Source organism: Meleagris gallopavo, chromosome 1 (genome assembly GCF_905368555.1).
Source record: "Meleagris gallopavo chromosome 1, MGAL_WU_HG_1.1, whole genome shotgun sequence".
Classification (NCBI taxonomy): Eukaryota; Metazoa; Chordata; class Aves; order Galliformes; family Phasianidae; genus Meleagris; species Meleagris gallopavo.
The window spans coordinates 88538511-88562206 of NC_139404.1; the positions used below are offsets into that span (position 1 = coordinate 88538511).

General features: G+C 37.9%; 1 protein-coding gene across 1 annotated transcript in view; it reads left to right on the top strand.

The window, feature by feature from the left end:
* EPHA3 (EPH receptor A3) overlaps window positions 1-22036 on the top strand; it is a 220815-nt gene extending 198779 nt beyond the window's left edge. Inside the window, exons 14-17 of the mRNA XM_085239876.1 lie at window positions 1134-1283; window positions 3275-3468; window positions 16296-16451; window positions 18153-22036. Of these exons, the coding sequence (XP_085096002.1) occupies window positions 1134-1283; window positions 3275-3468; window positions 16296-16451; window positions 18153-18258 (606 nt within the window). The 3' untranslated portion in view covers window positions 18259-22036. The remainder of the gene's footprint in view (window positions 1-1133; window positions 1284-3274; window positions 3469-16295; window positions 16452-18152) is intronic.
* The last annotated feature ends 1660 nt before the right edge of the window (window positions 22037-23696 follow it).

The following is a 23696-nucleotide window of genomic DNA, read 5'->3' on the forward strand; positions in this document are numbered from 1 at the left end:
TTGACTATATTTAAGCTAATTTGTGCAGAAATCGCAGACACTAAGGTGCTAAAATGAGCTGTATTTAGGTTTCTAATGAACACTTAATGTCCACATTTCTACTGTTAACCAAGCTAGTTAAACTAAAGCTGATGAGTTTATGTCTGCCTTGAGTGCAGGTACACAGATATTATTTTTATGCTTTAATTCTTGCTGGTTATTCAGTGGGAATAATAGCACCCCCTTCCCGCACAGGTGATTGTGAAGCTAGGTATATGAGCAGACTGTAGTATAATGAGGGTTTCAGAGGTGTGTTAAATGGTTACAGTCTAGGGTGAAGTCTTAAGAAAACATCCCTGGATATGTTGCACATCCCTGGAACTGGAAACAGTTTGAACTGTCACAATTTGTTGTATTCAAATACTGTATTCAGTCCAGACCTACCTTAAGTAGGAAATTTTGCACTGTTGTCTTGTATGAATTTCTTTTCTCACGTGTGATCCACAAATCAGAGTCTGAAAGCCCTCAGACATAGCTGGCACTATTAGAAACTGTCTCTTCTCTCTAATTTTCCTATGGCAGAAACTCAGCTTGAAGCTACTTGAGTGCATTTTACTAATCTGACCTATGGCACCAAATGGTGACCATAATCAGAGAGAGCGGTTCCCAGAATTCCAATATTAATTATAACAACAGCTTTAATTTTTTTCATGTTTAAATCATTTAAAGATGGCTTGCTTCTCTTGTGACTGTAAAAGAATGTTTAAATCCACTTCCCCAGATATTTTTGCTCTCTCCTTCCTGCACAAACAACCCTATCCAAATCTTTATCTGTGACTGTCTTTTGGCTTGGAGAGGGCAATCTGTGTGTAGTACCTTCTGCAGCTGACGGCTTGGGTTAGTGAAACACAGCAAATTTGGGGCCCCTTGATTTTCTTAATTGTGCTAGAAAACATGGGGTCTTTTCTGCAGGTTTCATGCTAAAAGGGAGTTCACTTGAAATGTCACATTGGAAACCAAATCCAGATCATTTTGCACAGATCAAATGTTAATCTTAGAGATTAATTTAAAATAATCAATCATAAAAAAAAATAAAAATCTATTCATGGCAGTAGAGCCATTTTTTTGTTGTTGCTGTTTACTTCTACCGTTAGGGGGGCAAGATTCCCATCCGATGGACATCACCAGAAGCCATTGCATACCGGAAGTTCACCTCAGCCAGTGATGCGTGGAGCTACGGGATTGTCCTCTGGGAGGTGATGTCTTATGGAGAGAGGCCGTACTGGGAGATGTCCAACCAGGATGTAAGTATGCTGTTATCTGAGTTATGTTCTCAAACAGAGGATCAGACTGTGAAAGTAAGTGAAGCATAATGAAACCAGGTGGCTCTGAGTTTTTGACGTTGACATTGAAGAAGATGTAGAAGTGAAAATTTCTCCATCTCTCAGGCCAAAGAATAAGTTCTAATGAGCTTAACAAAAAGCTTATATATTTTTAGTTGGGTATTTTGGACTTCTGAAGGAGCATACTAAAGAATTTTATCACTCTGTTGATTTTCTGTAGGATGATTCAAACAGTTTCACCGCAGTGGTGTCATTGCCTTTTACATTCCTTAGATTATTGTTAGAAAACTCTCCTGAATTTCTGTTGATGTTCTTTGGTTCCACTTCTATAATACCACATAGAAGCTTTCAGTAAATGTGAAATATGCAGAACGAGTTGCTCTTGAAGCTTGTGAAAAATAGAAATACAGTATTTCTACTAAAAGTTTAGTGAAAACAAAATATTTTTGGAAGGAATTAAAGGATATAGTAGAGTAGTAGAGTGATTATATTAGAAGACTTCAAATGCAGGCTTCTTTGCACCACTAATAAACTATCCAAGTCTGTAAATCAAATGATTAATGTATCTCTCCCAGTATTTCTTAAGAAGAATAATATTTCCCAAGCTTGATTGTTGTTTATATATATATATATATATATATTTTTTTTTTTTTTTTTTTTTTGTGATTCTTTGTTGTTGTTGCCATAAGAATCCTAGTTTTATTCCATGGGAGATATGAACCAAATTTTCTGATATACAATCACTAATGCACGTAGATTTTCCCAAAGGATTATATTTTTAGTGCTAGATTCAAGAATGTCAGTAACACAGTTGGAGACATACTTTGCTAATGCTACTTCATACTAAATAAGAAAAAAACAGAAGAAAAGTTTTCCTTTCAAATTAGTACATGTGGAATACAAGTCTGCAGCAAGCTATGTATATCTTTTAATTAGTCATGAAGGCTTTTCAATTGTTGGTAAAGTTTAATTAATTGTGTTACATAAGCTGATATACTAGTGAGATGCCTTTCTATAATAACTGTTCACACTAAAATGAGAAACAGAAACATTAACCTATTTCTTTGTATTGGCTGCTTTAATTATGGACTTTTTTATTATCCCTGTTCTAACTCAGATTTTTCCTGGTTTTTTACTAACTGATCCAGGAAAAAGGAAAAAAAAATAGCAACTGACAGGATAACAAAATATTCCTTTATTTTTTCTACTTACAACGTGTTGGTTTTTTGACTTAAGATGTATACAGTAGGACTGATCAATAGTTATTAGACACTGTGAAAAGTTTATATTAGAAAGTGTTAATATTGGGCTAAATTTTGTTTTGCCACGTGGTGATTTTGATTTCATTGGCCTTGAATCTAAACAATTGATAAAAGAGCTTGAATCTAAACAATTGATAAAAGATTCATAGCAGGAAGCATTGAGTTACCTTGTGGAAAGTTTTTAAAGTATTCTCTGGCTCTATGAGATCAGTTACAGAATCATTTCTCAAGATGACCTTCTACCTACCAGTGCAGCTCCTATGACAAGGTTGGTTGGTCTTCTTCAGCATCCACTGGAGAGTATGGGACACACCTGTTTGTAAGGATGGTCAGACAAGTGACATTCAAGACCTTTTGGATTTTAGCATATTTAAGCAGGCAGCTTACTAACTATAGCTTTTATTTATGGTTCTAGTTCAATCAAATGTGAGTTGTGGAGATCCTTTTTAGACTCTCACCTTCCTCAAAGTCATATACTGTATCTTAACTCTCCCACAGCCCTTTCTGCATGCCCAATTTACTGCCTGGTTTACTTTGCAGATAAACCAAGAGCATTGCACTGCAAGACAATTAATGAATAAACACAATTGTTTAAACATTGAATGTCCATGTTAATGTGTTTCATAGAACTGATAAAAACAAATTGATGCAAGTGCCTTCAAGTTCTCAAAAACTTTTATCCTTGTGCAGGTAATTAAGGCTGTTGATGAAGGGTATCGTTTGCCACCTCCTATGGACTGCCCAGCTGCCTTATATCAGCTGATGCTGGACTGCTGGCAGAAAGACAGAAACAACAGACCCAAGTTTGAGCAGATTGTCAGCATCCTGGATAAGCTGATCCGTAATCCCAGCAGTCTGAAAATAATCACCAATGCAGCAGCAAGGTGACATATTAGATCCTACATTGCATGTGACTAAATGTCTTTGATTTCTTTTTCTTTCATAATTAGAATTTGTTTCATTTCTTTACCTACTTCTTAATTTTCTAACCATAAATATTTGCAGTCTTAAAGAGGACAGAGAGCTTTCTGTCTGTCCATTTGGGAGAACTGTTTGACTATCATTGCTGCTATTTTTATTAACGATGCACTATAATTCAAATTTTGCAAAGCTAGTATAGTATGGTTACGAAACCCACAGTACAACTGAGCAGAGATTTGTGAGAGACAGAGATGAAAGATTTGGTCATTGTGTAATATTCCTTTTTTTCTCATCTAACCTTGGATGTTGCTTTAAATGATCAGTGTTTCATAGGTCACAGCTAGCCATGTTCCTAAGTATCTTTCAGAATTGGATCCAAGCACATAGCATACACTCTTACAGTCTGTGCTGACAAGTTACTTTAATCATATCAATAACCTTTTTGCTTTCAGTAGGACTCACAGTCTTAAAGATGCACTTACTTTTGCTGTTTGATATATGCCTTACCTAGGAATTATTTCCAACCCATACAGTGTTCCTAGTTGCATTAAAACCATTCATTTATAATACGGGTTATTCAACACATTCTGAAACATCTCTATGATGAAATAAGAATTATTGAGAGAAAGTGAAGAGTGTGTTGACACCTAAGATGGATGTGGTGAAATAAAATCTTTGGTTTAGTAGACTTTCATACTTTTGCTTTAGTGGTCTGAAGAAATGTGAAATTATTTTTAGCACAAATGCTTATGAAGAATTCTCCACCCACTGTCAGGGCAGAGTGTCAGGGGATCCATGCTGGTTCTTCACACCCAGGTCTCCAAGAGCTGTTTCAGGGCAGGAGTATAGATTCTGCCATGAGGTGAGCTTTGCAACTGAAGATGGCAAATCACTCCTCCCAGACCCTTGCTTTTGGCATAGCACCCTTCTCCCTGCTGCAATCTAGCAGGAAAGCACAGAAGGAAACAGATAAGGCAGCACAGCTAGGAGGGCTGCACTGTTGCTGTGGGCCACTAGGTAAGCTGCATGGACCTTGCTTTCTTTTTTGTGTATCTGGTGTTGCTCATGTTGCTCGTGTGGCTATCCTGGCCACTGTCTGCTGCCACTCCCAAGGCATCAGAAAGAAAGCAGAGGTGGGAGGAAGAAGAAAGACTTGCTAATGGGCTTTGCTGTTAGAAATACTTGAGAGAAGTCTTCTTGCACAGTAATTACATTTCATGATTTAATGAGTGAGCATCTAACATACATTAATCAGCATCCTTACCAGAGTGCGTATTTCTGTTACCTGCTGGGTGACTGGTTAGGGAAAAAAAAAAAAAAAGAAAAAAAAAAAAAGCTTTTTAAAGCATTATCTTCTCCATGAAGCAGATTTTTTCTAATCATTCTGCAACCCCATTTGGTAAATGGTTGATGCAAGCATCTATTTTATACAGATACACTAAAGTGGTCTGCTAGGTCAGAAGAGCAGGGAATCATGACTATCATATTTTGGTTTGGGGTTTTAATTGTAGAAAGTGATACCTGTTCCCTGTTTATTGTCCTCCCAGTGAGGCAGATGAACCACAGCAGAGTGGAAAACAGTGTTAGCTGTCATTTTCAGCTTCCACTTTAGAGCAAGTAGAAGCTGATATCCTCTACTGAAGCCCACATTCAGAGTACTGCAGTGGAGCACTGCATTCTTGCTTTTCCAAACAGCTGAGCCCCTCTCCTCCTCTGCAGCACCTCACTCGCTGGTGACAGATGCTGTGGTGGGACCCTGCTTCAGGCCCTGGGCCAGCCCAAGCTCCTAGCCTCTGGGAAGCTGCTTGGTGCCATTTAGGGTATATGCGACCCATAATTTTTCCATCTCAGTCTGCAGCCTGTGATCCATGCCAATCTCATGTCACTGCCAGCAACCAGGCAGGAACAGGCCTGGCTGCAGGGGACACATAGGTGAACTAGTTCCCAGGGGAGTACATCAATGCTAACGGCTGCTCTCAATTGTTATTTTAGTCTGTAGTACTCATATTGCACCTCTCTCCACACCTGTAGTAAGCAATTAATCTAAATTATGGAGGTCCCTCTTCTACCCATGTCTGTGCTGCTACTGGTAGAATGGTAGAGCTTTATGCACAACATATGTTCTTAAGTGTTCAAAATGTATTTGGTCAGGAAAATTGTTTAACATGATGATGTCTGCTGCAGATGCAAAGCCAGTCTCTTCTTGGATATTTTCAAGTTGGTGCTTAAAACAGTTACAGTGATGTTGTATCCTATTTGAAAGCACATTTCTGGAGGTGCACAGGATATCCCTGCCCTCTGGTATGCTGCTTTTAACTGACTGCACCTGAAGGATGTGCTTGCTCAGCTCTGTATCTGATTCCAAGGCCATATCCCCAGCACATTTTATAGTAATATCTCATAGGAATACAGGAGAGGAGTCAAAACGTTCACTTCTGTATTCCCTTTCAGTTTTCTATCCCTTCTGGCCACTCCATGGCATCTAATAATTTCTTGGTACCTTGGGGGAAGTTTTTATCCTTATTGATCATCTCTTTGCAGACCTCACTACGTGCTTGTGAACCTTGCTTCAACAAAAGCTTTTTGTAGTCTCACCATAGTGACTGTTTCATGATGCCTTTCCTCACGTTATGTTTTATCTCTAATTCACTCGAGAATTCCTTTCCTATTCCTTGAAAAGTACAGACTATGGCTGATTGATTTCTTGTCCTTTTAATTAGGTGGCCACCTTGAGTTCTTTTAAACAAGGCCAGCACTGGACGCATCGGTGTTTTGTGTCCCTCAGCCTGCCTTGAATTATCCAGCTCTGTAAAGAGCCATAGAAGCAGAATTTGGTACACACAGAGTTGCACAAGTCATGCAGTTTCCTAAGGCATAACCGCATGATATTTGTATTTGATTTATGTCTTGCTGTTCTTTCTTGTTTTCTAAGCATTATGTTCATTTTTATAACAGAGTCTTTAGGTTGTTTGGATGCCTTTGGGGTGGAAGTGAGTTCATAGTTCTTCCAGTTTTGATCAGTTTTATTATTTTTCTTCTTGAGCTTATTATTTTTTCAGCCCACTGTGTATTACTTCACATTTGTGAACATTTCATGCAGATACAAAGCAGATGGAAAGTTTTCCAACTTAAATAAGAGAGACAGAGTTACTTAATTCACCTGCTAACCAGTTATAAAGCTACGATCTATAAGGGATCGTATTTTTATTTATTTGTGTAGGAAAAAACATAACCAAAGAGTCACACAACTGAAAATATTTTGTATATGCTGCTTTTCAATGTCTTCATCTGTTTCAATTTTTTTTCACTTATTTTATCTGGTTTGTTTCAGAAAGAACATTTCTCCTATATTTACATATTTATAATGGCTGAAGGGTTGCAGTGTAACTGTATGTGAAGCTTACACAGCCATTTGAAAAAGATATTTAAAACATGATGTTTAATTAGAAGTATATTTAAAGAATTTCTGTGCCCCAAAGTGAATTACGTTGTTGGAAGACTGTGTGACATTTAGGCATAAGAGTTCTAATACAGGGTTAAGGCAGCCCATGTACTGTGTGGCAGCCTTCTTCTAGCTGCAACAGTGAATGTGGTGCTGCGTACCTCACATCTGTGATGCAGGTGCAGCTGAAGTCACTTAGTCTTTAGGAGCCTGAGAAAACAGGAATAACCAAGTTAGTCCATGGCCCTGCCAAGAAATCATTTGGGAAAAAAAATTGAAAATGATTCTCAGAAATTCTGAATTTCTATCAGATCTGTGCTTGATTTTAAAACTGGGAAGGAATCCACGCAAACATATAATTAATTTACTTCTGTATATCTAGGACAGGAGGAAATAAATTATTTTATAAACACTGGGAAGAAAAGCCCTGAGAAATCAGGATATTTATTAAGCACTTTGTAGACACTGTGTGTGTGTGTTTTAGTGTTATAATAGCTATATTTAAGAGCAAGAATGGCAAGGGTTTGCATCATTTTAAGTGCAGAAAATGGGGAATTGATGGTCCTCTAAAAAGTATAATTATTTTGTGAGATGCTGCTGACAGTTTTAGCAGCTGGTATTTGTTTTGTGGTTTTCATGAGATTTTCACTGAAAACATGCGACTTATTTAGCTTTGTAAATTTGGAGGTGTTCATATCTAGCTCAAACATTTACTACAGAAAGTAATTATCATTTCTTACTACTTAGAAGTAGTTTTGTAAAATCATCTGGTGAATTTTGTCCACTGAAATGCCACCAGTATGATTTGAAATATATTTGTGAAACTGTTTTCCAATTTGGAAATGCTGCTATCAGATGGCTTGCAGAAGCGATTGGTCCTCACTTTATTCTGAAAAATGTCAAAACATCATCTATTTCAGGTTCTATTCCTGTCTATCAGAAAATTTGAAGTATCTTCTGCACCAGAGGATTAATCAGCAAATTTGCCCCAGGTCTTTGAAGAAAAAGGTGTTACTTAAACGAAAAGGACAGAGATTGTTCAGCAGAGCCATCAAGCTTCAGTAAAGCTATTTAATTTCATCAGCAGAGACAGGATGTAAAGCTGATTGTCTCAAACTTTGCAGATTCCTCTCTCTGCCTCCCAAGCACTGCTTGTGGCATCAGCCAACCTCACTAACTTCCAGTCAGTCTATGGGTTTAAGAGACTTTCAAAGGATTCAAAGTCTGAATCTTTGTTCTTGCACATGGAATCTTCTGAAGCAAAGTTTTATTTTGTAAATCCAAATGTGTTAATCCACTAGCATGCTCCAGATACCATATTAAATGTTCATATTACAGTATGTGCAGAAGTCAGCCTTTAATTTGCAGCTTATTAAAGAATATCAAAATAGACATATAATGTGGAAAGCTGAGTTTAAAATATGGATAAGAAAGCAGACTTTTAAAGAAATAACACCACTATCAAAATAAAAAAGATGTTTAAATTATATTTATGCTAATTTCAAACTGAAGACCATTATCTGTGTTGCTGTGCAACTTTTTCATAGGTAGAACTTAAAATTTCCACAATACAGAACTCAATCCAGACGTACTTCATAAAGGTTGGTCTGGTTATTCTTGCTTTAAAATAATAATACACATCTAGAAATTATTTGTTGTGTTTGAAAGCCTTTAAAATGTAATTGGAGGCTCTGGAAATGTGTACATTATAACACATGTAGGGCCTCGGCCCTGGAACTGCATTGCCTTGATTGAGAACAGGAAGAAAGTAGCCATTGCTCAGGGGCACAGAAGCATACTACTACGTATCCTATACTATTATACAGACTTCACATCCCACTTTAATTTCCAGGTTTCAGTTCTGTGATGAGGGGAAGTTTTCATCTATAAACAAAATTTATATTTTTCAGTAATCCATAATGCTCTGTAACTGCTTAGAAAAAGAATAATAAGCAATCAACAATAAATGCACTATTTCTGTCTGCACTTCAGCCTAAGTAGGTTTACTTTCATGTATGGTACTCATTAGGAGTTCTGTATTTAAAATATGAGTTCTGCTAGTACTGTTGTATCTCAGGCTAAAAAGAAAAATACAAGAAAGCTTGCTATTTTCAGAAAAAGCATAGTTGAAATTATTTTAATATAGTCCAGGAAATGTAAGGGGTCAGGGTCAGCTGGTCTTCCTAATGAAAACCCAAAAGTGTTGGAAAATGTGCACGAATAATTCCTCGTATATATACTTCCATGTGTTAACAAGTTGTTTACGGCCCTACCCTGATTTTCTTGAATTTGAAGTCTTGCTTGATTTACTAACTGGAATAATTTCCTTGAGCAGTTTTTGGCCTACTTGTTATTTGTGAGTAATTGATTGCAAGATTGGCTTTCTTGGCCTTCACTGTGGTGTTCTTCCTGAGACAAAGTGTAATGTTTGCTCTCAGTCAACCGGAGCCATCATTTGCAGTTAAAAATTTGAAGTTTGTTTTTCACAAAGCTTGGTTCCACTTAAAATCTGATGATTCTGTGGAAAATCTCTACTAGCTTGACAGTTTCTTTGTGAAAATTGAACTCCGTTGGAACAGCAAACAGGTCAAAACAAAAATTTAGTCAATTTGCGTTGGCTGAACTTTTTGTTTAAAAGTTCCCTTTTCTGCCATTCAGGTCAGATGGTTTCAGATGCTTGAAATGTATCTCTGACCTGCTGTAATACTGGCAGCTTGCTTCTTCCCTTTAGGAATGTTCAGTCTGAAGGAAGAAGCTGTCGATTTTGCTTGGTCCATTTTAGAGAGGGTTTAGCCTCTGTGCTTGTCCAGGTGTAACCAACAGGGTCTGGCCAAATGCTGTATAACAGCATTCAGCTCACACGTGAATTTTTAGCTCCACTCAAAAAACAGCAGCAATATAAGCTGTGACCTAAAAAGGAGACTATCTGCTCTAAAAGAATACAAACAGTGTAACCCCAGTGTGCTAGCTCTCTTTCAAGTGACTGTTAAACAGCAAACACAGAATTTATGGATGGGGGAAACTTCACAAATCACACAGAAAAAACAACAGATTCTGGTAAACAGTACTTGCTGATGTCTAGTTAGAATTCGGGTTATGTGTGGAATTCAGGCATTAAACTGAAGACACTTTCAGGAACTTCAGTGAATTATCATGCTAGAGAAAGAGAAACTATTTTCAGCTGACTTTTTTTTTTTTTTTCCATAGTCATTTATATCATGTCTGAGGTAGACATAAATGAACCACTGTTCCTTCAGAATTAAAAATTGTGAGGGCTCACTGTTAACATATACAGAAAAACATCTATTTGCACTTTCGCACTTCTAACTTAACAATACTGATGAAACTCAGACACGAGTTCACAGTAGACTGAGTTATGTAGTTAGAATTTAAATGTGGATGGATCAGCGTGGGGCTGTATTTTGAGCATTTGCTGTCGGTTGTGCTTCTTGGGATTTTCCTCTGTGGTTCTCAGCTTGATGCAATAGGTTTACAACGTGAAGCTCTCGTTAATGTTAATGGCAATACTGCACTGGAAGTGCTGGAGAAAGGAACCGCATGAAGCCACGGCCTGACCCGATGAGTGCTATAGAGGGTGTCTGTCAAAATTCACACTGCAGCCAAATGGGAGATACAAGGGCAAGTCATATAAAGCAAATGGTAGATACAAAGAGCCAGAAAAGCATTTTAAAAGCTCTCTAAGGCATTTTTCTCTCCATCTATTAAAGAGCCCATAGACTGTCCGAACAATAATGACTGGTTGTTGTTAAGGGTCCTGTATGAATACCAGGAAATGGCCATGAGATATTATTTCTCATGCTTAAAAGCACAGCTTAGGCTGTATTATGAGAAAGGTATCTCAGTAATACACTCGTGTTTTTGCCTTCACTGTCTTCACTGATTTTGGTGAGGAAAAGATGAAATGGGGAGCACTGATACATACAGGCTTCAGATTTATTACCCTCACCAGATGCTGAAAAGATGGAAGCCCCTTAAAACCATTTTTTCTGAGGGGCAGACAAAGGACCGTGAGAGATTGGAGGGCTGACATCTGGGGAAGCTGAAATTTTATGTCCTGCTTATCCTAGAGGAAGCTGTGGCAGGTTTTTTGCCAGTGTACAGTATGGAGCTAGAAAATAATTCCTGTGTGACATGTAGAGAGATGCATTGTTTTGCTACAAGCCAGCAGGCTAACTGATCAGCATTCTTTTCCCTGATGATTATTTGTATTAACCCTCTTTATTCCTCCATCTCTCCTTTGACTTCAGAGAAGAGTCACAACCTGCTTACTGTCAGACTGTGCAAACGTGATGTGAAGCCTCCTGGGTAAAGCAAATTATTTTAGGGTCTAAGTTGCAATTTTTGCTAAGAAGTACTTAAAAAATGTGGATGAACTGGTAGGGCTGAACTCCAAGGATTCTTACCTTTAAAGTCCAGGGACAACCAAGTAAATACAAGGTCTCTACTTCTCCTCGGTATGTCATTTATTTACTAATCTCCTGTTGTCACACTAGCATTCCTACAATTCTGTTTATTGTAGAAGATAAAACTACTAGCTCTGTGTGCTAGTTGTTCTTTTTTTTCTTTTCCTTTTTCCTTTTCTTTTTCCTTTTTTTCTTTTTCTTCTTCTTTTTCTGTTTCTTTTTTTTTTCCTTTTTTTTTTTTTCCTGTTATTATTGAAATATTGAAATGTCCTTGTTAGACCAGAATTCTGCATTTCAGCTTACCATAATTATAAAGCACATGGCATTTGTGTTTAAACCAGGCCTGATTCCCTCCCAGGGAGCAATTTCACTTTACAAAACCAGTTTATAATTAACTAAAGTTTGCCACAGGAAATTACTTTGTTTCCTACATACTTCCCACTTTAAATGAATCTGTCTGTGGAAGAGGAAGTCCAGATTTAAAAACTATAGGTTGGTTATGGTGTTTGAAGGAAGGAACAGAAAGAGATAGGCTACTGTAAGAGAAAGTCTAGGATCCTGTGTGCAGGATCTGTGTGCATTTGCAGAGTGCCACCCTTTGTGCAGAAGAAATCATTGGTCATTTGATTTCTTTTTATCTTGGTTCCTGAAGTTTTCAAGCATCCTTTTCTCACCAGACAACCATCTAGCAGAGACAAGGTGATTGTGCTGGATCAGAAGGTTTTCTAATGTGTTTTTTTGCAGTCTTTGCCATTGTTACATGGTGCAACAAAAATTTCCTCATGTTGTGACAAAAACCTGTGCTAATGATAACAAACTGTATCTCTCCTTGCTGCTGCGGATGACTCAAAGGTTAATTCCAACTGTTTACATAATGGACACATCCAGAGAATGCTTTCAGCAGCAGGGCATTTTGTAACTGGCATCTCACTGTTAAATTTGTCTCTCTAACCTAAGTCTGACTGACTTTTGTCAGAGGTACCACATGTCAGTAAATACAGCTCTATAGACAGGCACGCAGTCAAGATGGACAGGATAGAAAGTCTTCCTATCCTGTTCTGTCGAAAGATAATGCAGTGGGGTATCATGGTTGGTCAAAGAAACAAAATAAAAAGATATTTTTCTTTTTATTTTTTTCAAAGAGGGAGGAATTAAAAAACAAGACAGAGGGAAATGTTCTATTTCACTTCCCCTGAGCAAACATGTAATTTCCATGATTTCTTTTTAACGACTCTCTTCTGAAGCTAGTAGGTACTGATTTATGAAAAGCTGTAAAAGATCAGGTGGAACCCTGCAGGACGTCGTTTACAGCTGCACGGATTGCAACCCATCTAATTTGTCTGGTAAAGTGTGAGCTCATGGCGCACATCACCCAGCCCATAAATTTCATGTTCAGACCTTCTGTCTAGGGGCTGGGTCAGAGGGGGAAAAAAACGTCAATGCATGCAGATGCTCTGAAAGCCCAGCTTTCCCTTGGTGCATGCAAGGAGACATCACAGGCTCTTTGCTGTGAGACAAATTCCAGTTCATTGATAAACTGTCCAGATGTCCTCTCTGAGGAGGAAAGTAACTAATTTTGGTTTGGAATCCTACAAGGAGAAAAATGATACTTTACAGTGCTGGTTATTCTGAGGTCACTTACATTAAAATTAGGTCATATTTTTTGTCCTGATGATACTTTGATCCAAGTAATAAACATAAAAGCTCTTCCAGGCCACTCTAATTCCTAATCCTGGAGAACTGTTCTATCTCAGCTTGTTTATGCTTTTTTTTTTTTTTGCTTTTTTTTTTTGCTTTTTTTTTTCACTAGTGATTCTTGAATCAGTCCTTATTTTAATAGATTGTAGTTGAAAAGATGTACTAGGCTGGAAAAAAAATCTCCGTGTTTCATCATTAGGTACACTTCATAAATACTCTTAATAAATGTCTTGGGATACCAGACACTATACCCAGAAAACTATAAATAAAAAATATTGGCTCTTTGTGGGACAAACAGTAGTTGAGGAGATTCAGGCTGTACAGCTACTGGATAAAAATATCTTGGGCTTGATTTTCCCACCTGGGCCTTAAGCTGGAGTCTGTTTCAACCAGAGCAGGCTTCTGGTGTCTTCTGTCACCATGTCTCTTCCCAGTGGGAAAGAAGTCTGCATCTGAAGTCAGTGGCACCTCCAGAGTCCCTTGCAGAGGCAGCAGAGCATGTCCTGACTGGAATCCAGACAAAAGAAAGTGAACAGTGGTGCTTGAGCATGAACAGCTGCATCCCTGCGCTGAGACCTGCAGAAGACTGGTGCTCAATCTGCAGAAGTGTATGACAAGTTGTGATTTGCAAGTTAAGATTTTCAAGCACCTGATAAGCTCTTCAGGTGTGTCCTCTCATCCCAGAATGGAAGAAAATATTAAAATCATTTCCTGGTCTTGAAAGAAGTCAGCTGATTGATAAGGATTGGCATAATGTCAAGAATAAAGGTGCTGTTTTATATGTAGCCAATTTCAATAACTGCTGTATTGCAAAGCTACACTGTTTTTTTCTTCTCTGAGAGAGGGGTCAGGCACTGGAATGGGCTGCTTCAGGAGGTGGTGGAGTCACTGTCCCTGGAGGTGTTCAAGAAATGTTAGATGTTGCACTGAGAGATATGGTTTAGTAGGAAATATTGCTGATAGGTGGGCGGTTGGGCTGGATGATCTTGGAGGTCTTTTCAAACTTTGGTGTTTCTAAAATTCCATGATTCGTCCAAGGCAAAAGGTAAAAGTCTAGGTGTTAGTGATGTGGTATTTCTTGATCCAAGTGCACAGCAGATCGACTGCAGGAGAATGTTATTCCAGAGCTGCTGATCTTGGTGGAACGTAGTAAGGACATGGTTTGGGATTGAAAAGTTTTGTTTGGATTATCTAGGCTTTGTAAGGGAGTTTAAATTTATTGGTGTTCGAACATTTGGTTCTCTTTGGGGCCCTTTACAAACTCTGCCTTTCTTTCAATGCTGAGAGATGGCCTGGGTGGTGAGTGAAGAGGGTATTTTGAAGTCCAGATCAGTTCTCTAGTAACAGTAACTGTAACCTGCTCATTACACTTCCCCTTTACAATCTTCAACTGATCATGTTAGCCTAATCACCTTTCATTTTCACTTTTTTTCCAGTGACAGAAGTAATTTCAGATGGATTTAGCAGTTGTTGTCAAATTATATTTCAGATGATGTTCATTGAAATCTCTGGGAAAAAAGAAACAAACAAACATACAAACAAATTAAAAAAAAAAACACAAAAAACACAACAACAACTAGGGAACCAATAGGCTGTAAAGTTGCAAAGAGAACTGCTTTAGATGACCTCTAAGTAAGCCTCCTATGCCCCTGAATATCACCATTCTGAAATCACAGCCAAACAAGTCTTTAGGTTTAAGTCTGAGGCAGAACCCCTCAGGTACTTATCTTAAAATGGTATGCATGCTAAAAAGACGCATGTTATGGACATATACTTTTAAGTGGAGGAAAAATTGTAGAAATAGAGTTGATTAATAACGTCTGACTAGTTGAGTAAGCCACTAATTGCCCTAATTACCACTGGGAGAGAAAGGCAATTGGAGTTAGTGAGGTGTCTTGTAGAAATTGTGTTTCAGGAGCTTCCTGCATGACTAGGAAGAGAGCAGGTCAGTGAGGACTGATTGATTGCTGAGGACAAGAGCTGGGTGAGTCATGCAAGCTGCCTTCCTGGAAGGCCTTTTTCAGAGTGGACAAATCCTCTACTTGGAAATGCATTTGTTTCTCTGTGGGCTGCAACAAGTGGTTCAGAAAGCTAGTTGATTTTAAACCTTTATGCCTTGAAAGAAGAAGTATACTCTCAAAACTGTGAAAACAGGATTCCTCCTACCACACAGAAAAAAAAAAATTCTGGATCAATTTAGGAGCAACTCTTGCACCATATGCAATATCCAGCTTTTAGATTCAGCTACCATAATTCTTCCTTGTTGAAAAAATTATATATTCATATATAATTCATATTCATACATATTATAATTACATTCATATATATTCATCTTTATTTGATTTTCAGAAGGATGATTTCAGGTATCATGATACTTTCTAGGTAGCATGATATTTACGGAAAATGGCTTAAGTGGGCAAGAGAACATGGAGATGAGTTTTGTGTTTGATTCCTTGATTTGATTTTGTTTCAGACTGATTTTTTAGTTGTTTTCCAAGTAATGAATGTGGAGGCAAATCAGTTCAGTTCAGTGTCCTTCATAAGCACCAACCTCGTTTCAAAGGCAGGAGATCACTTTCAGATTATTTATACGATATTCTTATGCAAGTTTCAGCTTTAAGATGAGCACGATCTCAAATTGCAAACTGTAAAATACAAGTCTCATGTGGTTCCATTTGTCTCGCAATTCACTTACATCTGATTTTTAGATTTGATGCCATTTGTATGCCACTAGTCTTATTTTATACGCCTCTACCTATAACTCACCCAGGAGTTTTTGGAGGGCTGCAATATTATGAACATTTGATATGTGTAACTTCTGCCAAAATGCTGAACTTGATGTTTAGAGTGTGCATCGTTGTAGTGACTAGTATATTGTTTGTGACTAGGTGAATCACGTAAGTATAATCTAAATTAGGCTTGCCTTTACTAATACTTTAACACATTAAATTGTAGTATAATATTGTACTCCATGAATTTATGATGCATCAGTGATGTGAAATCAGGGTTTGAGAAGCTGGAGCTCTTAAGCAAGGTGACTGCATAGTGTTTGTCAAAGCTGTCAGTGTGAATACATTTGGCCTCAGTGGTGGATAAATTCTACAGATGATCAAAAACCTGCATGTAGCCTGCGAGCTCCTAGTGATGTGAATGATAACTTTAGACACAAAATGATTTCTTATTCATGTCTGATCCACAACTTTCACCATATTCTCCTTCATTTCAGGCCATCGAATCTTCTCCTGGACCAAAGTAACATTGACATTTCAGCTTTCCGCACGACAGGTGATTGGCTCAATGGTTTTCGAACAGGACAGTGCAAAGGCATTTTCACAGGTGTGGAGTACAGTTCCTGTGATACAATAGCCAAGATTTCCACCGAGTAAGTTGAAATAACCACAGCCCTTCATCATTGGCTAGAGCTGGGGGTTCACGTTTTAGCAAAAGGGTAGCATTTTAATATTCAGCTTCCTTTTTTTTTTTTTTTTTTTAAGCTAAAATAATATAATGTTTAATGGACAAAAAAAAATTTAGATTACTGTAGTAGTTGTAATACACATGAAGGAAACCTGAAACCTGTTCCATAACTCTTTCTCACTAATGTCGAGGAAATTTCAATTTCTTCAGGTATGGCAGCACTTTGCATAGTTTCGTATAAGAGCATTTGTTACCTTCAGTCACACTTCAGTAGTTGTTTTGTAGTTGTTTAAAATCTGCCTTTATTTGTGGTTTTCCCACAGCTGTCATGTGTGCCAATCTTTTCCTTTTTTTTGCCTATCCCATATTCCATCAACCCAGATGCCAAAGAGCAAGAACTGTGTAGCTGCTTTTCTCCAATATGCTAATAATGGTTACGTGGGTTGATAGTGTTAGGACAAGGAGTGATGGTTTTAAACTAAGAGAGTGGAGGTTTAGGTTAGATATTAGGAGGAAATTCTTCACACAGAGGGTGGTGACGCACTGGAACAGGTTGCCCAAGGAGGTTGTGGATGCCCCATCCCTGGAGGCATTCAAGGCCAGGCTGGATGTGGCTCTGGGCAGCCTGGTCTAGTTGGTGACCCTGCACAGAGCAGCGGTGTTGAAACTAAATGAACTTTAAGGTCCTTTTCAACCTAGGCCATTCTATGATTCTATGATTTTATAAATAATTATTTAGAGGGCAAACTCCCTCCTGCCTTCCATTTTGACAATTAATCATTCTAAGCTTGAAAGTTTAAAACTTGAAAGTTCATACATTAAAATGTAGCGTGACAAGGAAGAATATGGTGGTGTTCTCTTTGCACCTGAAAAGGTATCAAGTACAGTTATGAACTTATTGTACAGGAAAATCTTGACTCCCCATAGGGCTCACTGGATACAAGACTCGTTATGAAGAAGTAGCCAACAGCTGCAGGGCTGATAATTAAACACATCAATGCCGTTAATTAGTGTATTATTGCAACTATAAAAAGGCTGATAATGGGTTTTTATGACAATTACCCTTTGGGGACAGTGGAGAAATCCTCCAGGAATGCCCAGTTTCCTGTGAGCAACTGTTTAATGAGTGCTTGGCAAGCATTAAACTGTTTCTATATTGCACAATGAACAAAGAGAATGAGCTGCCTGAAGAAACAAGGAGTGATAACAGCAGTAGACGCAGGAAGCTTAGACATGATGCTTATTCTGAGGATGAGACAACTGTTCAGAAGGCTTGGCACATAAAGTCAAAATGTCCACTGGTCAGGAAGAATAATCATGTCGATAGGGGGATGGTAAAGGGGCTTAAGATTGCAGCTGGCCCAGAAGTAGCCCCCTGTGTGTACACCACTGGCAAACACTACTTCATTGTCCATTCTTGCAGGTATGCAAACACACCAGGGCTAAATGAGTTTTTACATTTTTTTCCAGCCTCCTGCTGTCTTCAAACAATGGCTCTCAGTATTCTTCATACCAGGATTTGTGTTTCAACAGCATTTCTGTACCTGGAGGCTTATCCAGTGCATCAGTATAAGATGAGCGAGTTCATTGCTCTCTGCTCACGTCAGCTCTAGGAAGCACAGAGGCAGGATGCTGACTCACCTAGTTTATATTCTCTTTTTTCCAGTGATATGAAGAAAATTGGTGTTACAGTTGTGGGGCCTCAAAAGAAGATCGTTAGCAGTATCAAAACTCTAGAAACTCATACGAAGAACAGCCCTGTTCCTGTGTAAGGTACCAAAATGATGTTGCTGAGGACAGAAAAAAGAAAAGTCGCATCAAAGAGCAAAAGCGATGTCTGATAAACGGCACAGTTTAAAGGAGTTCTTTGCAGCAGTTTTGGAAACATAATGGTTGAAATTTCAAACCCACTGAGACACTCAAATACTGAGTATAAATGCCTTAAAAATAGGAGCGAACTTGTTTTCTATCTGTTAATCCTGAAGGGTGGGTGCTCTTAACTGACTGTTAATGCAGATAGTAAATTTCAAAAGAAAAAAAAAATATGTAAAAAATCCTTCCAAGTAAAAAACAGTGATACTAAAACCTAGAGCCATTTGAATATTAAGTGACTGAATAACATGAAAAACCCAAGGACATAAAAGCTGTGTATTTGATCTATACAGCAAACAAGAAGAAAGAAAGACTTACAGTATTTTTATACAGAAGAGATCTGTAACAGGTATTTTATTTCTTTAAAAGCAAGGAAAATAGAGGACTATACCTCACAATCTGTCTGGCCATATTTACTATAATGTCATTGTAACATGCTATTTGAACTTCAGAAAGGAATACAGAAATAAAATTTGTAGTGACTGGGTTAGTTGGCAAAAGATTTTCACCATTATGTTAGCTTCCTTAATTGTGTTCGTTTAAATAGAAAAAAAGTCTTAATTCTTAAAAGACTTATTTATTTCCTTTCTTGTTTATTTTTTTTCCCCATTATTGTTTATATTTATGCTTAAATACCTTAACCTGGCTGCATTATTGACAAGTGCCAAATGTTATCAAAACTTCATTGGTTTAACCTGACAAATCATGTGAGGTTTAATTACTTGATTATTTTACACTCGCAACATCATATACAAAGTACAGAAGGAAAGAAAGGTGGTCTTTTTTGTAGCTCCGACCCTAGGCAAAGCATCAGGACTTGCTGAGATTTCTTTCCTTTGCAGTGAATGATATTTTAATCTGGGCTTGAATTCTGGCGGAATTGCATGCCCACTGATCTCCGGATCAGTACCTGGCCTGGCCAACCATATGTATTTCCTTTGCTTCCCTAAGGCCTGATTTCATGTCACAAAGGTCTGCTGTCTTCAGATGCTGTTCAGGTGGGAGAATTACCTAGCAATTGTAAGAGTGTATCCTGCTCTGATAGTGCTTTTTGAGCTTGCTGAGGAATTCTGCATTTCTGTCTTCCATCTCATGGGCTCTGCTCCCAGTGCTGGTAACTGGGAGTTGTACTACCATGTAGGTAGCCAAGGATAGCTGAAGAAGATGAGTTAAGCTTCTGCAGTGGGAGTTTGGCTTGTCATTTTGATTAATTCTGATCCAGAAGACCTCTGTCCAGATGCTGTGATTCTTCAGGAGCCTTGCTTTTTGGTTCAGGTTCCATGCGCACCTGTGTTTGCCACTCCACATGGCTGGAGCCACCTCAGTCTTGACAGGGCTGAAAATTAATTTTGTGGCAATGTGAGAGTCCAGAAAACACAGCACTCTCAAGGGTGTGTTTTGGTAGATGTCCCAGTGTAACCAAAACCACCAGGCTCCATCCAAAAGGTATTTAGGAATGGTTCTTCCTTCTGCAAGGTGAGTTGGGGTAAAGCCAGCTGTACTGTTTTAGAAGATGATAAGCTGTGCTTGGTCCCTTGAAAGAAATCAGAAGGGAGCCTATCTTCAAGAGACCATTCACATTTTTCAGTAGAAAAAGGAACATAAAGGAGGGGATTTGAGTCTTCCTACATCTTCAGCATCTTCCCTTTAGTGAGCTCTTAAGCTCCTGTTTATGTTAGTCCTGGTCCTGAACAGACACAGCTCTTTCCTCTGAAAATGGGGGGTTTTAAGTCACTGTGTGAGGCATTTCTAGTGCTGCATACAGGCCAGTTTCTTCGTGCCCCCCTGGATTTCCAACTTGCCATTTTTAAACTTAAATCTGATTCTAATGAGTAACAGTGAGTCATTGGCAGTCCAAGACTATAGGCAAGGCAGTTGGGTGCATAGCATGCCACCTTCTGTTGTGCAGTCAAGTTTGTCATCCTTTCTTTGCAGTGTTGGTCTGGTTGTTGAAGGTCCTTGTAGCACAGGGCACATAAATATGAGGGAAAAAATCGGTTCCTGGGATTTGTGTGGCTGAACCAGTTTCCAAATTGTTTTTATTGGGTCCAAGACTTTTCAGATGCAGAGCAACAGCATTTATTACACATTAATAAATAGAAGCAGAGTTAGGGGTAATGAACATTCTGTAAAGGATTGCATTTGAAATGCACTCACGGGATAAGAATGTCTTCTGAAAGAAAAAATGAAGGAGTTTTAAAGTAAGTCAAAATAAAAAATGAAAAGTGGAAGAAAAAATGAAAAGGAAGCACTTATGATGCAAAAACACTTCTTATGTACTACAATCTATTGTGAAATACAGCATGCTAACTACAATAGCTGTTTTTTCAGTTGCTTAGTTCGTCCAGAATCTTTCTTTTTCTCAGTTTGAGATTGCTCTGTCAGACACTGTTGGTGAATTTAAAAGTTCACCAAAATCCATTTGCAGACAATGTGTGTGGGGACAGCATTTTACAACATCTTCCTCCTGTTTTTCTTCAGCTTCATTCTGGAGACTAGAGGTGAGTGGGCTGAGGGAGGAATAGATCCCAAAATGCTCCTGAAAACACAGAGCTGGTTCATAGAGTTTTAGATTACAAGGAAAACTTTGCACCAACCACTCTCAGTCTTCTCATAGTACTGTGTCATGGTCCTTGCCCACTGTTAGAGCATGCTCAGTGTAAGAAATTAAATCTTACTGATGCTTGAGAAAAAAAGAAACTCAATTTTGCTTTTCTTTGCTATGAGGAGTATAGTGTTTTAAACTACACTTAGATTTTTTCTCCCTGTCAAATGTTGATTTGTACTGTAAGTGGCCTCTTTTGCAAGCATCCTATACTCCCTATCCCCATGTACATATGTAAACATAGCAGTGTACAATTCTTCATTGTGGAGTAGAGATACTAGAATTTGTGTGGCCATCTTCCTGTACAGGACTTGCATTCATTATTGACATCAAGCAAAATGCAACAGCTCATAAAATGTCGTACCATATTATTGGGTTTGTATCTTTAAATATAGTTTCCATTTTATTTATTTCTGTTAACATATCTAGTTTTGTGCTGTTACTTAGCGTTCAATAAGCAATGTATAGATGTGATTTGATTGGCAATATGTATTTACTTTAACTTGTATTTTCAAAGCATTACTTACTCATTTAGTTTATATATTGTGCAATTGTAGATGGCCTCTTACTAATGTAAAATGATTTGTAGTGGAAACATTTATATTTTTATAATAAACATAATGAAAGTATTTTTTACATACTGGAATACTGAGGTGATTGCTTGGAAGACAAAGTAAATTTATTTGATTAGAAAAGTGTGATAAAATTGTAATTAAATATGGATAAATTCTGAGTGTTAAAGCATGGGTTCGGAGTGAAAGCTAGATATTGCCTATATTATCTGTTAAAAGAAACAAGTAGTGCAGGCTCTAAATAGACAGACAAGCATTTGTGCTAAACGTCTTACATCAATCAAAGACTTTACTTTCTCCATGGATACAGGAAAACATCGTCTACTACAGCCTGCCTATGGGATACTGAAAAAGTTGTCATTTATTTTAGTTGTGTCAACTATTTCCAAACTTCTGCATTTTTTCTTCCCTTGCCAGTGGACCTCTTTTCATCTTATATCTATGTTGAATCCAGTATAAGATGTAATTTTCAACAAAATAAAAAGCCCACCACTTACAGTAGTTTAACCCCATGATCATTTCTTGCCTCTGAGTATCTGTGTTAGATAATATTTTGCTCCTGTTTTGTTGTGTCCCTACCAAGTTGTTTCTCCATGATTCACTGAAATTCAATGTCTTTGAAAATGCTGACATACAATTCAGCTTTGCATCTCAGGAATTATCTTCCCAGAAAAACACAAATGGTATGAATGTTCACCAAAACCAGTTAAAACTACTTGAGGACTAAAGTTACAGGCCTTTCTGTACCATAAATGATTTTTGCATGTTTTTATTTATTACTGTGTTTGCCAGGACAAAACAAGGAACACTATATCTGTCTTGGAGTGTATACGTTTTGTGTTGGTATCTTCAGTAGGAGAGCAAATCATCAAAAGCAGCTACCCAAAATATACGGAAAAAAATGTCACTTAACTTTAAACAGCCATCTTTTCTTCTGAACGCCAGTATGCCTCATGCTATACTGCAGTGGGTACATACACTGTCATTTTAAATGAGGGAATTTCGATGATAGACTTGAAGGACAGGAATGCAGCTCTGTCTCATCTATGCTACTTATAAACTGTTTGCATCACAAATAGGTCTCACTTTAGCAGTTGTTTTAGGTTGATGTGTGTCTATCCCTTTAGCATGATCTGGTACACTGTGTTTGCATTATATCCCAAAGGGTACAGTGGATATTAATGCTTACATAACAGTTGCATTTATTGTAAAATTGTATTTGTGACTGCAACCAGTTCTGAAACAGTAGGATACATTCAACCAAATGGAGCAGAGCAAGAAAATGTGTTGCAGCCCACCGCCTTGTCACTGCTCAAATCTGGATGTGTAACTGCTGATAATCAGTTCCATAAACATAGATACACTTTTTTTTTGGAATGTCAAAGTGAGTTTTTTTCCACTTAGCATTCCTTCTCAAGGATGATGTCCAGATGTAGTTATCTAAACCAGTAAAAGCCTAAGCAGTGCCAAGTGAAATCAGACAATTACTTCTGCTGTCTTACATATACCGCTCCTGTTAATATAAATATCCACACTTCCCTTCATTTTCTGAGCCTCTGTAATTCCTCAGATCCTTTCCAAGCCACCACTGCCTGTTCAGCAATTCCCCATTTGTACGTGTGGTCTCAGATCTTTTTCAGTCTTCAGTCCAATTCTTTGTGTAATTCTAAATGAATTTTAATCTCATAATGTAAAAATATTTCTCTTTGAAATAATTTTCTCAGCCTTATTTCATGCAGATACTGTATAACAAGGAACATGCTTATCATACTGGTTACTAATGCAAACTGTGAACAGCACAAAACACGAAGAACAGCCTTTTCTTGGCTTCTTTGTTAGACTTTTCAGATGGCCAGGAAAGCTCTGATAAATGATAAGTACTCAGCAAGTAAGATTTTTCAGCTCACTATGCATTCACATTACAGCGATTTCATAATAGCCCATATTTCCCCAGTTAGCTCATAAGAATGTCATGTGAGACAGCACCAGAAGTCTTACTAAAGACAAGATAAATCACATCTACTAGTTTTTGGATTATCCTGTCACAGAAATAAATTAGGTTGGTTTGACATTATTTGTTTATTCTTGACAAATCTGAGTTGGTTTCTTAAGACCTTGTAATTCTGCAGCTGCGTAGAAATGTATCGTGTGATATCTTTCT